The sequence below is a fragment of the Typopeltis vanoorti genome, chromosome 2, assembly GCF_054136105.1.
Source record: "Typopeltis vanoorti isolate ZY-2024b chromosome 2, IOZ_Tvanoo_1.0, whole genome shotgun sequence".
Classification (NCBI taxonomy): domain Eukaryota; kingdom Metazoa; phylum Arthropoda; class Arachnida; order Uropygi; family Thelyphonidae; genus Typopeltis; species Typopeltis vanoorti.
In genome coordinates this window covers 12,584,344-12,600,348 of record NC_143550.1, presented here as the reverse complement: position 1 = coordinate 12,600,348, position 16,005 = coordinate 12,584,344, and the positions used below count along the sequence as shown (strand labels likewise).

The window sequence follows — 16,005 nt, the reverse complement described above, 5'->3', positions numbered from 1 at the left end:
TGGTTGATTCCTGAGAGCTGCTGCTGATTCTAAGAATAGTCTTTCTCTTTTGAATTTGCTGTGGTGGAGCATGGTGGTTTTTTTCCATGAGATCCTGTGGGTTGTATCCAAGACATGGTCAGCCAGGCCTGACTGACCATAGTCATGCTTACAGATGTATGATTTATGTTTCTCCAGGCAGATAGTAGCTGATCTGCCTGTCTGTCCAAAGAACACCAGTTTACAGGAACAGGATACTTTATAGACTCCAGGTACTGAGAGAGGAGGGAGCTGATCTTTTGTAGAGTGGATGAGGGTAGCAAGTTTGCAGTGGGGCTTAAATGCTGTGTGTGTAGGTTGTATTTTTTTAAAATCTTGGCTAATTTTTCAGATGTGCCACGGATGTAGGGTATGGTGATGGCATTTCTAAACTTTTTTTCAAAAGAAGACTGGGAAATGGGGGAGGAACTGATTATTTTTCTAATGCTGTGATCACTGTAGCCATTGGAGAGGAAAGTGTTGTGTATGTGGTCAAGCTCAGTTGTAAGGTCGGTTCCACTGGAACAAAGATCATGGGCTCTCTTGGTAAGTTTTAATAATGCCATATTGTTGAGCAGGGTGGTGGTGAGAGCGTTTGTGGATGTATCTGTCTGTGTGCGTGGGTTTTCTATATACCATGAAGGAAAGTGTACCGGTGGGGAGGCGTGTAACTAAGATGTCTAGGAAGGGTAAGCAACTGTTCTTTTCCTTTTCCATCGTGAAATGAATTCTTGGATGTAGGCTGTTGAGGTGACTTAGGAAGGCTTCTAATGTGTGTGGGCCATGAGGCCAAATAGAGAACAGATCATCTACATATCTTAGCCAGATGGAAGGTTTGAGAGGGGCTGAGTCTATGGCTCGTTTTTCGAAATCTTCCATATAAAAACTGCAAAGGGTGGGTGAGAGGGGGGAACCCATGGCGGTTCCTTCTATCTGCTTATAGATTTTGTTCTTCCAAGAAAAATAACCAGAATAGATGGCAAAGGAAAAGAGATCTAAGATGTCAGAAGGAAAAACATTTTTTAAGAGTGTTAAGGTATCAATTAAGAGAATATTGGTAAACAATGAGGAGATGTCAAAGCTTACCAATATGTCTGTGTTATTTAGGGTTAAATTTTCTATGAGGGTTTTGAAATGGGTAGTTTTTTTATATAGGATGTGGAAAGTCCAGTGAAGGGGGAGGGGTCAGAGAGTTGGCCAGCTGTTTCGACAGTTTGTAGCAAGGTGAGTTAATGGCATCTACTATAAGTCTTAGTGGGGAATTGCATTTGTGGATTTTTGGTAAACCATATATTCAGGGGGGGGGACGGGAACAGAAAGGTTTGAGTTTTTTCGTGATTTCTGGGGGCCAGGAAGACACTTTTTTAAGTAAGTTTTTTAGTTTTTTAACTTGTGTTTTTGTGGGATCGTGTTCTAGCGGGGTGTAGGTAGAGCGATCTCGGAGGATAATCTCCATTTTTCGATTGTATTCCGTGGCATTACCCTTATCAGCGCTGATGATAACGATACTTTTTTCTTTACGTAATTTCATGAGAACAGTGCGTTGGGAGGACGATAAATTACTTTCAGGAGGTGAAGACTGGGCGAGGATGGCGATATCAAGTCTGATGTTGTTTGCTATCTCCAGCGCTAAGTGACAGATCCCGTGTTCGATGTTGAACATCACATTAAGCATCGGCACTTATTTCGGAGAGACCATGTAATTGTAGTCGAGGCTTAGGGCACTGACGGCATCGTCGCTGAGCCTTTTGGACGATAAGTTCCCTACTGTCTGTATAGGTTGAATTTGCGGTTGCGGCTTGGCTTTACAAAGGTTGTTAAATTTCTTGATATGAATTTCTTAATAAACTTGTTACCCTCATCTGCTCTACAAAAGATCAGCTCCCTCCTCTCTCAGTACCTGGAGTCTATAAAGTACCCTCTTCCTGTAAACTGGTGTACTTTGGACAGACAGGCAGATCAGCTACTATCCACCTGGAGGAACATAAGTCATACATCTGTAAGCATGACTATGGTCAGTCAGGCCTGGCTGACCATGTCTTGGATACAACCCACAAAATCTCATGGAAAAAAACCACCATGCTCCACCACAGCAAATTCAAAAGAGAAAGACTATTCTTAGAATCAGCAGCAGCTCTCAGGAATCAACCAAATCTTAACAAATATGGTTGCATTAAGCTTCCTAAGATTTGGGAAATGCTTATCACCAGAGGTCCCACTTTACATTCCAGATCACCTACAACCGCCCTTAGAGGGTGTTCCACCTAGATAGGACTTTAGTGTCTCCCACGTGGTTGGGCTTAGTATTGTTTGTTATTTGTTTTTATGTTACAACACTGAAGATGTCTCGTTGACTGAGACGAAATATAGGAAGAATTATATTCTGTTTTTAATCCTTTCTGAGTGCTGTATACAATCCATTAAGCCTCCAACATGATATTCTCACAGCACTTAAGCCTCTACGCACAAAATTATTAGGCAAGAAAAAAGACAATATCTAAAAGAATTAATTGATAAAAATGATAAACAGGATACATATAAAAATGCAATAAACTTTTTTCAAGGTATAAATAAACTAAAGACAGGCTATCAATCAAGAACTGCAATAATTAATGATAATAAACGACAAATTATTGCAAATGACAAACAGATGGCTGAAAGGTGGAGAGAATATTTCAAACAGCTGCTAAACTGTCAAAATCCCAAAGAAATATTCTAGCCAAAATTTACTCTACTTGTGAACTGGAAGTCAAAGAGCCATCATTTAGTGAAATAGAAACAAGAATTAAAATTCTTAAAAATAATAAAGCTGAAGGATTTGATAAAGTCACATCTGGACAAATTAAATATGGAGGAAAAGAGTTAACTAAAAAATTGTTCACACTAATTAATCTCATATGGAAAAATGAAAAACCAAGAAGACTGGAAAGAATCAATAATAATCCCCATCCACAAAAAGGCAATAAAAGGAAATGTGAAAACTACAGAGGCATCTCACTTTTAAATACTAGTTACAAAATCCTGTCTGATATTATCCTAAAAAGAATTATTCCATATGCAGAGGAGATTCTCGGGGAATATCAGGCAGGATTCAGAAGAAATCGATCAACCATTGATCACCTTTTTACCTTGAGACAAATTCTAGAGAAAAATTGGGAATACAATAAAGAAAGTCATAATCTCTTCATTGACTTCCAAAAAAAAAAAGCATATGATAGCATACATCGACATAGTCTATGGAATATCCTAAAGGAATTTGGAATACCAGAAAAATTAATCAGATTGGTCAAAATGTGTGCGTACAGGAAAATCAATGTAGAGTCCTCACTAACAACACTGTCAGAGCTATTCAACATCTCCACAGGTTTAAAACAAGGAGATGCGATATCATCTATATTCTTCAACATAGCTTTAGAAAAGTAATTCAAGAAACAATGAAAAGTATATATCATGCTCTGCATCATTCCTGGGGTATGCAGATGATATTGATATTATAGGAGAAAGTGCAGATGATATAACTGAAACTTTTATAAACCTTAAAACCTCTTCCAAAAAAATAGGTCTTAATAATAACCAAAATAAAACAGAATATTTAAAAGTATCTAAAGATAATGATATCAATAAGCCATCAACTATTCAATTTGCTGACATGATATTGAAAAACTTCATACAATTTAAATATCTAGGCTCTATAATAACTAAAGATAATAAGATCCAAACAGAAATAACAGAAATAAAGATGAGAATCCAAGCAGGTAATAAATCTTATTTCTCACTTCAGCACCTCCTCTCATTTAAAAATCTGTCATATGAATCAAAAATAAATACCTACAGATTGCTAATTAGACCAGTCGTATTATACAGTGCAGAGACATGGAATATAACAACATCTGATGAAGATCAATTACAACGCTTTGAAAACAAAATTTTAAGAAAAATATTTGGTCGGGTTAAAGATCCTGTGACAAATGAATGGAGAAGGTGAACAAATAAAGAACTCTATGAACTTTATAAGAAGCCACTAATAATAAACTAAATCAGAGCTAGTCGAATGAGATGGTTAGGTCACCTGGAAAGAATGGAGAATAACAGGCTAGTGAGGAGAACCTTTACACATGACCCAAATGGAAGACATCCTAGAGGAAGACCCCACAGAAGATGGATGGATAACATTGAAATGGACATAAAAGAGCTGAAGCTGCAAAACTTGAAGGAGTTGGCTAAGGATAGGAAAAAATGGAGAACTGTGGTGCTTGCAACTAAGAACCTTAAGGGTTCGTGAAGCTTAAGAAGTAGAGGAAGAGAATTATTGGCCTTAGGAAAAAAAAAAAATGTGTTATTCGGATCAAACTTTCCCATATTTTTGACAAGGTTAGGCAGTCATTCTGATTCAAGTTAAGATGGTGAAGTAAGGCCTTAGCACTCTCTTTGAGCCATCCAAATTTATACCATCTGTGTAGAAGGTGAATTTTAGACCAGAGAATGTTGTGGTCTGTCTCTATTCCATGTTGTGCAAATCCAGACTTATCGGATTTGTTGTTAAGAATATAAGATTGATGTTCTTGTATTCTTCTTTCTATTGAACGTCCAGTTTTCCAAATTAGGAAAGCTGACACTCACACTGAACTTGAGATACACCAGGAAGAGACATCTTCTTCTCTCTTTCATCATCTATGTGGATGATGATGAGGCCAAATAAACTCTTTCCACTTCTGTCTGTCTCTGGAGAGTCCAAACAATTCTGTCCATTTTGGTGATTTGGTTTTCAGGTCCTCTTTTATTTTATCTATCCATCCATCTAATTCTGGGCCACCCTTTGGATCTTTTACCTTCCATTGTATTCAAGGATTTAGATGGTAATCCTTCTGTTCCCATGGCCAAAATGACCATCAAAGTCTTCTTTCTTGGATTTTGTCTACTATTGTTATTTCTTGTTTTAGTCATTTCCTTGTCTTCATTTCTTAGTCTATCCAGCAGAGATACTCCAAGTAATCTTCTTGAGAGACATAGTTGTGAGTTTATCTTTAGACGATGGGAAATATGTGGATAGTTTATTAATGGGAATATAAGTAGCTACTAAATCAGAATTCTTGAAATAGTCTCTGAAATGCCAGAGATGTAGGGATTGTAACTCGACAACATTCTCTGTAAAACTCACCTTCTATATATTTATACCAACATAGATGTTGGTATAAATTCGAATGCCAATTCAAAGAGAGTGCTCAGGGCTAACTTCATTGCCCTAACTTGAATCGGAATGACTGACTACCCTTGTCAAAAATATGGGAGAGTTTAATCCGAATATCACATTTTTTTTTTTTAAAGGCCAATAATGATAAGTGATATTTACAAAGATAAAAGATTCTAAGAAATCACTGGATACTACATCTATCTAAAGATCTATTTAGTATGATATTATAAATTAAATTAATTTTTTGATGATAATATAAACTATATAATTATTTTATAATCACTTTTATGATTAACCTTTTCTTCAGTGAAGCATAAGGCTATTAGCAATTTAACATCACATGGCTCGTAGCATTCTGAATAATTCAATTGTTTGCATTCTACCTTGTAAAAAATGTTGTTCAGGCCACTGATGATGGTTTGTTATTTTCAAACTGAAATTTTTGGCACTATATTTAATAAATAATACTTCTTGTGATTATGTGTAGATGATTCATGATACCATGGCACAAATTTCCCTCACAACTAGAATTGTGCTTTATGCAAGTTTTCAAAAAATGAAAAGTTTGATGAAAATAACATAACAATAAATAACAATAATAATAACAATAAAGCACTAATTTAAGTGATTTTCATGAAAATAACCTAGTAAAAATAACTTGGTGAACAGCTGCACCTCAGTGTGTGAGGTACAGCTGTTGAACTGGTTATTAAACACAATAACTAGTCACAACCACTGATTTCTGGGTGCTATTGTCTCAGCGTGAGAGAATAGCATAACATATTGTGAGCTTCTGTCCCTGATATATATATATATATATATATATATATATAGAATAGAGTTGGAGATAAACTGCATTTACCTTATACAGTGAAACCTTGGTTGTCGAACATAATTTGTTCCTAAAGGCTGTTCGGGAACCAATTTGTTTGAAAACTGAAACCATTTTCCCATAAGAATTAATGTGAAATGGATTAATCCGTTCCTGAAACCCCAGATGATTGCTTATTTAACACATTCGCTGCCACGCTACTCGGGCATAGTTTGTTCCCGTACGCCAAGCAATTTCACTTCTTCAAGGTCAGTACGAGTAATCTCATTGCTGGCGGTAAAATCTCGTTGCCGGCGGCAAGCACCATATGAGTATATTCATAGCTGGTTTGTGAAGCTTATATACCAACTACAAGTATACTCATAGTTGGCAGCAAACGTGTTAAACAGTACTTCATACATAAAATCGTATACAAAACAATGAAATTGCATAAAATCTTGCTCAAAAAGAATAAACTCAATAAATAGATAAAATATAGACGAAAATTGATCGCCTCTTTATTTTTGAGTATTGTACAGATCACTGATATCGCCATACTGAACTGCATAGCAAGAACCGAGACACGAACCCCATTTTTATGTTTGGATATGATTTATTTTTTCTTCTCTATCGTTGTTCTAACTTTTCTTTTCGCTTTGCTGCTATCACTATCCTTCTTCAGCCACATGGTAGCTTATTTAATTACTATTATTATTATTACTATTATTACGGGCAACTCCAGGGAGTCATTAGACTCATCGAGGGAGGCCCCAAATCATATTCATCACAACTATTTGACATTCATACAGTATCTATCATACCTCGCCTTAAACTCATTCACTGTCACAGCATCCACCACAGACTCAGGGAGCACATTCCACTCATTCACTACTCTAAAAGTAAAGAACCCAGCTCTAACACCTCTACTAACCAACTTTTGCCCAGTTTCCATTGATGTCCCCTAGTCCTCCCACAACCAGCCCTGTTCTCAAAGATATCTTCTGAATTAATTTTATAGAAACCCTTCAGTAATTTGAATGTCTCAATCATATCTCCCCTCCTCCGCCTATCGACCAATTTTTGCAACCCACAAATCCTCAACCTGTTCTCATACGGTTCATTCCACAGACCTGCTATCATCTTGGTCACTCGCCTCTGGATCCTCTCCACCTCCTCCCCATCAAGAAGAAACCTAGGTGACCAAATCTGAGCACAGTAGTCTAGATGGGGTCTTATCAAGGCTCGATACAGAGGAACAATAACCTGCTTGTCTCTGCTTGTCAACGTATTCTTCAGCAACCAAGTGATTTGATGAGCTGATTTGGCCACTTTTGCAATGTGTCCCCTAAATTTCAATTCCTTATCCACCAACACTCCTAAATCTCGTGCCTCATCAATTTCCTGGAGCACGGTTCCACCAATGCAGTAAACTGCCACCAATCTTTTCACCCCAAAATGCATAACCTTACATTTTGCCACATTAAACTGACATCCATTCTCCTTAGCCCATGCTCTTCCATATTTAATAATTTATAAAAATAAAACGCATAAAACACAAAGAAAATCAAGAAAAGGCACTGCAAATTCAAGAATGCGAAGGAGTTTAAGGGGAGGTATGACAGGTATTGTGTGAATAATGGTTAGTATGCAATGTTGGTCTCCCGCGATGAGTCTTTTGACTCCATGGAGGCACCTTATAATAATAATAATAATTATAATAATATATAATAGGTGTCTTAAATTAATTAATTCTCCAGAAATTTCAGCAGGTGTCTGAGGTGAGCGTAGGCTACGGTGTAACTGAAGCCCCCCCCCCCCCCCCAATCTCAGCCAGCGGAGCACGTGGTTGCCGGTTTGCCTGTTCGGGAACCGAGATTCTGTTCGGAAACCGGTGTTTTTTTGTTCGGGAACCGATTTGTTCGAGATGAGAGTGTTCGACAACCGAGGTTCCACTATACCTTGATTAATTTCAATCTCTTCTGTTAACTTATTCCCTAACTATAAGTATATTTTTGAGTCTTTACGTAAACTTTGTATATTATTATTATGTAACACCTCCAGGGAGTCCAATTACTCATCGAGGGGGGGCACTCTACAACTCTGTCTCCAATGCTAAATCCACCAACTTGCAACATCCAAACACTATTTATGTCATCTAATCCAGTTTACATTTTCTATTTTTTGAAACATTTCTTGCTTCTTTTAGTTCTTCAAATCTAACTGGTTCTACACATTAGTACTAATTCTTCATTGTTATTTCCTATTAATAATTTTGGATCATAGGAAAATTCTCATATTGGTCTATCCATTGTTTTTCTTGTATTACACTGATGTGTGCTGTATCTCATTCTTCGTTATTTTCTTAATATTTTGTGTAGGATATTTCTTATCTTCCATGTAATATCTTCTTCTACTTTGTTAATAAATGTATTCCAAAAATCTTGGTGAGCTTTCTTTATTAGTTGTTTTATCTATATTTTTGTTTCCACATGTCTTCTGTTTCTTTTTGAACAATTGATCTGTGTGCTAACTATGCTTCTTCTTCTTCAGCATAGTCTATATTCTTTCTTTTTTAATTTTTATCTTCTCTAAGTATTCCAGATCGTGCCTTAGGAACTACCGTTCTTAAACTTTTCTATTCTTCTTCTATATGTTTATATATGTGTGAGGTGAATTTCATGGATGAAAGGATATGTATATGCTTGATGAACTACACTTGAATGGTTTTAGAGTTAGATGCTTGGAAAAAGTCTTGTTCAGTGAGAGTTTGGAAGTGCAAAATCAGAGAAACTAAAGATATTGGGGGGGGCAATCAAACATGTGTCTAATCTTCTTCTATGGGACAAATGAGTGCAAGTGTAAGAATGATTCCGTGGTACTGGGACCTGTATTGTTTAACCTTTATATCAATAATGACATTGTAAATGGATTGCAAGGGGGTATTCAGTTGTCTGTAGATGATGTGAAGCTGGGAAGGGTTATTGGTAATATAAAGATGTGGCAGCCTTGCAAGAAGATTTCAATAAACTAGACAGATGGGCAAATGAATGGCAGTACCGGTTTAATGCAGCAAAATGTAAAGTCTTGAAGTTTGGGATACATTGATGGGACACTGCATACTCAATTCGAGGAGCTGTATTGGAGGAAGTAGGGGAAGATAAGACATCTGGAGGTGATGATAGATAGAAAACTGAAATTCAGGGGGCATATTACAAAGATGGTGAAGATAACACAGAGGATTCCTGCAATACTGTGAAAGACACTGACCTGCAGAGATAGAAGAGTTATCATTCCGTTGTATACCTGACCCTGATCAGACCACGCTTAGACTATTGTTCTCAAATTTCGTCCACAGGATTTGAAGGACAGAAATTAACTGTGGAAAGGGTGCAGATGCAGATAAGAAAGATGGTTTCAGGATTGTACAATGTTAATTATGAGGATCAGCTGAGGGAATGTGGACTGCACATTCCAATTATTCAGAGGGAATGAGGGAATGAGGGAGAGGTGATATGATTGAGACTTTTAAACTGTTGAGAGGCAGTTACAGGGTGAACACTGGGGAGTTCTTTCACTTGGTGGAGCAGCAAGAAGGAGCGATGACAATGGGGTCATCCCTGGAAAGTACGAAAAGAAGCTGTGAGCAAGAGGGTGAGGAGTGGTTTCTTTGTGTGGAGGGTGTTGGAATGATGGAATGCATTGCCTGATAGAGTGGTGAGAGCAGGAACAGTCAACAAGTTCAAGGAGTGGTATGATAGACTTTGTGTTTCCTAGGAAGGCCCTCCGGTGATGAGTCTCTTGACTCCATGGAGGTCCGAATAATAATGACTGAAGGAATGATTGTGAAGAGCTGGGTGCAATTTCTCAGATTTCGAATCTGAATGGGCTGGTAATTACATTATATAAGGGTAACTGAGGGTCCAAGGGGATGTTGAAATGCATGTACATGGATGCCTGAAATAATAGTAATGGATACTGTATTTTCAGAGAAGATAGGAAAAACAGGGAAGGAGGAGGTATATTATTAATAATAGCTGAAGAACTTCAATCAACAAAAACAGAAGTTAAGGAAGATTGTAGATCTGATGGAAATAGTTCATTTGAGACTGACTAGTGTGAAATATATTTTCAGTTGCTGCTATAGAACTGGGGATACAAACACAGAAAAAGAAATTATTAAGTTTTATGCAAGATCTACATTTCAAGACCTCTGATGGCAGGAAAAAAACACTGCAATCCACATTTCAACAATTTATTCATACTCATATGAATTTAGCTTATTTAAATTGACAGTTACATCTGTAGCATTTTTCCCTTGTTGCATCTGAAAATCTTTCGGTATGCTGTACTTGTAAAATCATAGTCTCATGACGTACATAAATTACGAGTTCCCAGTCTCCTTGGAGGTGTCACATAATAAATATCAGCTACGCCAACCTAATCATGTTATACATATTTTTAAAACGAAACAATCTTAAATTACTTGAAATAAGTTAATTATGTAATTTTCTAGGAAAGTTCATTATTCTGCTGAGGAATTTGTAAAAACGTATCATTTTTTCATGTGCTAAATGGATATGCTACCTGACGCGCAACACATGGTGTATACAACATGACGTAAACATGTTATTGATGACACTAACAGATACTACTTATGGCTATTCATTATAAGCAAATAACCATAAGCATCATGTGAATCAAAGAACAGAACCATCAAATAAAAAACGAAATATCTGCACAAGATATTTAGTTATTATTACAGGGCACTGCGATGAAGTTCCAAGACTCGTCGCGGAGACCAAACCATCGAACCAATATTTTAAAATAGCTGTTATTTTTAATATGCGATAATTTAATTTTACGATCGTGCATCAGCTGCTTTGGATTAAAAATCCCGGGCTATAAAAATACGATGGGCAACTCTTATTTATGCCGACTGAAAAATATTTTCCTACACAATCTAAACTTAATTTTTTTTTTTTAAAGCACGAAATAATTATTGGAATATTATTAACAACTAAAGGAATGCTTGTCACAAACAAACTCTTGGTATTTTAATTGGCAACGACAGCGGAGTTGTCCGAATTCATCGAACTTCACTCAATTGTTACCAATGTATAAAATTACACATATAGCTGGAATTCACAGTACTTTTTTTCCCCTTCAAAACATTGTTCCTATATATAATTTCCAACTCAGCATTTTTAAAGAAAAAAATATATCACTAAGCTTAACCATACCTGCTCACTGTCATCCGCCATTTTTGTTCGAGTAAAATGGACCTCTTACGGTTATAATTAAAGTTGATAAATGTTACTAAATTCGTAAGAGAGCCTTAAGGATTAATGGAGCGCAAAATAAAACCTCCACTAACAAATGTCAACCCAACCTGCACGTGGTATAACCTGATATGACGAGAGATATAATAACCCAGAAATATGACTGGGATGCAGAATATACTTGATATCTAAAAAGTTAGTAGATGTATATTAACTAATAGGACTTAAGACAGCAGAATCACCAGAGGACAGAATAATTGATAATTGGAATAGTCAGTAGTCTGGTATAACTTGGATATAAGAAGAAAATTAAAATCAGTCAAAAAGTTTAAATATTAAGGACAATATTTCATAAATCGGGCACATGTGAGAAACATGTGAATAATCACATGAGAAACACATGAATTGTCTAAAATAAACGGGGTTCTATGGAGTTGAGCACTAGATTAAAGCAGAAAGAAAATTACTATGATGATCATCACTGAATTCTGATATACGAAGGTCAAGGACTAACACAGAACACCAGAAACAAAGCCATTGTGAAGTAAAAATGAGCCTTATAAGAAATGCTGTATGAATTTTTAGATTCTAGGCGAATAAACAGAGCCGTATTTATACACAGGCGCACGAGGCTCTAGCTGGAACCCCAAAAAATTATGGCCAATGTAAGGGCCGAAAACAATGAGGGAAGGGCATCACTTACACTTTTCCTGAGGCCCCCTCGCGCCTCAGGAAAAGTGTAAGTACGGCCCTTTTTTCTGATGCATGAGGCGGCCCCAAAGCGCTAGATTGCTCTGAGGCCCCTACCTCGTTGTTTGGGCCCTTAAATTGGCCATAATTTTTCGGGGTACTGCAGCTAGAGTCTCATGAGCATAGGTATAAGTTCGATCCTGCGAATAAATGAAATTATCAGAGAACGGATGCGCCAGCTAATAGAAAAATGTACTCCATACTAGACAAATTTATAAGGGAACATTTTATAGTAGTACATTCAGGTCAGAAGGATGAGAGATGGGAAAAAGCCCTCCTCCAGATAAAAAGTAAACTTGGAAAACCTGGAATAACATGGAGATGAGGATCTGTGCAAGCCATGAGAGAAAAGGTTTATATGACAGCCTATAGATGGATAGGAAATTTTCATACCAAGGAATAAAAGGCTTTTCCACTGACATGTGAAGACTTTAAAAATAAGGATATGAAAATAGAGTTTCAGGGAGATAAATGATTCAAAGTCCAAGAGAAATACTGAATATTCATGAAAGGTCTGTGAGTCACAGACAGCACTTTCTTCAGACTACTTGGTTGTGGGTGGCAACCAAATTAGAGAATTCAATTATGTATTACTCTTAAGTCTCATGCAAGAATCTGGATGGACTACTCCAAGTAAATTACAGACCAAAAAGAGATACAAAACACAGACAATCAGAATTAAAAATACAATGTTAGAGGCATATAAAGATAAATAATTGGGGTTAATTCTAAAGTAGTATGATGATAATTAAAAAAAAAAACGCTGTCATTACAAAAACAATAAGAAAACAAATAAAACATTCACGAACCGAAAGAGACCTGTGTAGTTCTGTGGTAATGGTGTTTACATCGATATCATTAAGCTTTCAGAAGAAGGATTCTTCTAAGTTTGATTCGCATTGCCAACTAGAGGAACTTTTCCTAAGCCTTTCATTAGCACTTCCCCAGTTAGTCTATTCAGGTATGGAAAAGCGTTTCTCTCTCTCTCTCTCTCTCTCTTTCTTTCTTTCTTCTCGAAAATTAAGTTTATTGTGCCATAAACTGAGGAAAATCGACAGTGGAACCCACATTATTTCAATTACTAATATGTTAGGGTTAGAGACCCAAAATACTGCTAAGATAGCAGTATTTTTCGACGATGTACTTTACCACATGGGTAAAGTGCATCGCCGAAAGTGACGAGTCAGGTGTATACAGATGGTGTCATTCAAAGTAATATGATGTCTCCCAAGTCAGTGCAGCTGTGTCCGGGTGAAATCAATGTGAGAAGGAGACTGAAGGAGTTTGAAGGATGCCATGTTGCAGGCTGATATGTTGGGCAAAATGATGAAAAAATTGGGACCTTCCCGGGAATCAACTGCAAGTGCTATCCGCAGTGGACAACCCTCCATACTAACCAAACGTCACTGCCTCTGCAGTCTCATGCTGTGGCGGCAGAAAGCGGCTCGGCGTGGCAACGGGCAGTGAGAAAAGGACACCTTGGTGGAACCAAGAAGTCCAAAAAACTGTCGGGGCAAAAAAGGAGTCCTACCTAAAGTGGCTTAGGGTCAGGTCACCTGAGATGCATTTGCGGTATGCTGAGGCACGAAAAGCTGCTGCTGAGGCAGTAAAGACAGCAAAGCAGAAGGCTTGGGAATCCTTTGGAGAAAGATTAGACTCATCCTATGCAAATGCAAAACAAAGCATTCTGGCAGACTATCCGCTTCCTTCGAGGGAGGAAATTGTGCACAGCAAGGGCAATTAAGGCCTCTGATGGTGCACTTTTAACAACCGATAAGGATATCCTCCACAGATGGAGGGAATACTTTGAGAATCTTCTTAACCCAGGTGGCCCAGCAGTTGTGGACATCCAAGAGGTGCAATGACTAGTCTCACAGAAAGAAGAGGTCCATTTAGCAATAAAATCACTAAAATCGGGCAAGGCTGCTGGCGATGATGAAATTCTGCCCGAAATGTTAAAAGCCTTAAATCGAGACGGTGTTCTCTGGCTGACTGGAGTGTGTCAGGCTGCTTGGATATCTGGGCGAGCACCAAAGCAATGGCAGACAGGCATAATAATACAGTCTTCAAGAAGGGAAACCAGAAGGATTGCAGTAACTATCATGGCATCTCTCTCTCTCTCTGCTCAGCCTGCCTGGGAAAGTGTATGCTAAGTGCTTGGAAAGACGGTGCAGGAGCATAGTTGAGTCAAAGTTCCAGGAAGAACAAAACAATGTGGCTTTCGTCTTGGTAGAAGCACAACTGACCAAATCTTCACTTTAAGGCAAGTCTTTGAGAAATCTTGGGAATATGCCAAGAATGTCTACACATGTTTTGTGGACTTGGAGAAGGCATATGATCGGGTTCCTCAGGATAGGCTTTGTCAATTAGTACAGGAGTGTGGAGTGGATGGCCAACAATTAGCTGCCATCAAGTCCCTGTATGAATGCCCGAGTTTTGTGTCAGGGAAAACAGCACAAAGTCTGAATCTTTCACAGTCTCCATTGGCCTCTGCCAAGGGTGTGTTCTTTCACCCCTCATTTTCATAATATTTATGGACTGCATTGATAGGCACAGCCGAGGCAGTGAGTGTGTCAGAATTGGAAGATGTAGCATTGGACGTCTGCTTTTTGAAGATGACCTAGTTCTGCTTAGCTCTTCCACAGATGACCTCCAGCGGACCCTGGATAGGTTTGCAGCTGTTTGTGCAGACGCTGGAATGAAGATTAGTGTGGCCAAAACTGAAACATTTGTGGTCTCAAGACAACCATTTCAGTGCACTCTACATGTAAGTGGAGTCCCAATGAGGCAGGTGGAGAAGTTTAAATACCTTGGGTCCATATTCACGAATGATGGAAAATGGGACATAGAGCTAGATACTAGAATTGGCTTAGCAAGCTCAATATTGCTGGAGCTTGGCCGTTCGGTAGTATTGAAGCGGGAGTTAAGCCAGAAGGCAAAGCTGGCTGTCTTCAATACAGTCTATGTCCCCATCCTCACCTATGGTCATGAGAGTTGGGTAATGACCGAAAGAATGCGGACACGAATCCAAGCGGCTGAAATGAGGTTCCTTCGAGGGGTTGCGGGACTGACAAGACTCGACAGAGTCAGAAGCTCTGCAATTCGGGAACCCTCAATACTCAACCGCTGCTTCTCCGTGTTGAGAGATCACAGTTACGTTGGTACAGGCACCTGGTCAGAATGCCAGAAGAGAGGCTCCCACAGCAGGCCCTCTTTGTCAAGCCAGAGGGTGGGAGGCCACGTGGAAGGCCAAGGACTCGCTGGATAGATTATATCCAAAACCTTGGGTGGACACGTTTGGGAATCCCACCAGAACACCTGAGCTTGGTGGCAGAGGATCATGACCATTGGAAGTTCCTCTTGCAGCTGTTGCCCCCACAACCCACTTAGGAAAGGTGGGCCTTGAAGATGTGTGTATGTATGTATGTAGGTAGAGATAAAAATTTAATTGACATGTTAAGTTCAATAAAAACTTTTCAACAATACTTACTTTATTAACGAAAAATATAAATGACCGCGAATTTTGACATCTCCCATATTTATTAAAATTTTTTGAACAAAATCAAGAAATGCTTCGCTATGATTTAAAAGAATTTATTCGTGAAATAGAATTAGTTGAGGAAGAAATAAATTCGAGATTTAAAGATTTTAATAAAACTGAAATGACTGTATCTTTTATCAATAATCTATTTCAAGAAAACTTGAACATCCCAGAAATTTCAAATAAAATTAGTGGGCTGTTTGATATAAACCAAGTTGAAGTAGAACTTGAGATAATAAACATTCAGAATAGTTTACATTTAAAATCAATAAACAATAAAGTCATTTGGAAGTATGCACATGAAAAATTCCCAATATTAACTGAGCGCGAAAAATTCTGTCGTGTTTCAGATCGACATACTTGTCAGAATTCGCTTTTTCAAATATGACCGTCATAAAAAATCAATTAAGAAACC

General features: G+C 37.9%; 1 protein-coding gene across 1 annotated transcript in view; it reads right to left on the bottom strand.

The window, feature by feature from the left end:
• LSm3 (U6 snRNA-associated Sm-like protein LSm3) overlaps positions 1-11,291 on the bottom strand; it is a 37,831-nt gene extending 26,540 nt beyond the window's left edge. The window contains exon 1 of the mRNA XM_090403532.1: positions 11,261-11,291. Coding sequence (XP_090259658.1) covers positions 11,261-11,281 — 21 coding nt within the window. The 5' untranslated portion in view covers positions 11,282-11,291. The remainder of the gene's footprint in view (positions 1-11,260) is intronic.
• Positions 11,292-16,005: the final 4,714 nt, after the last annotated feature.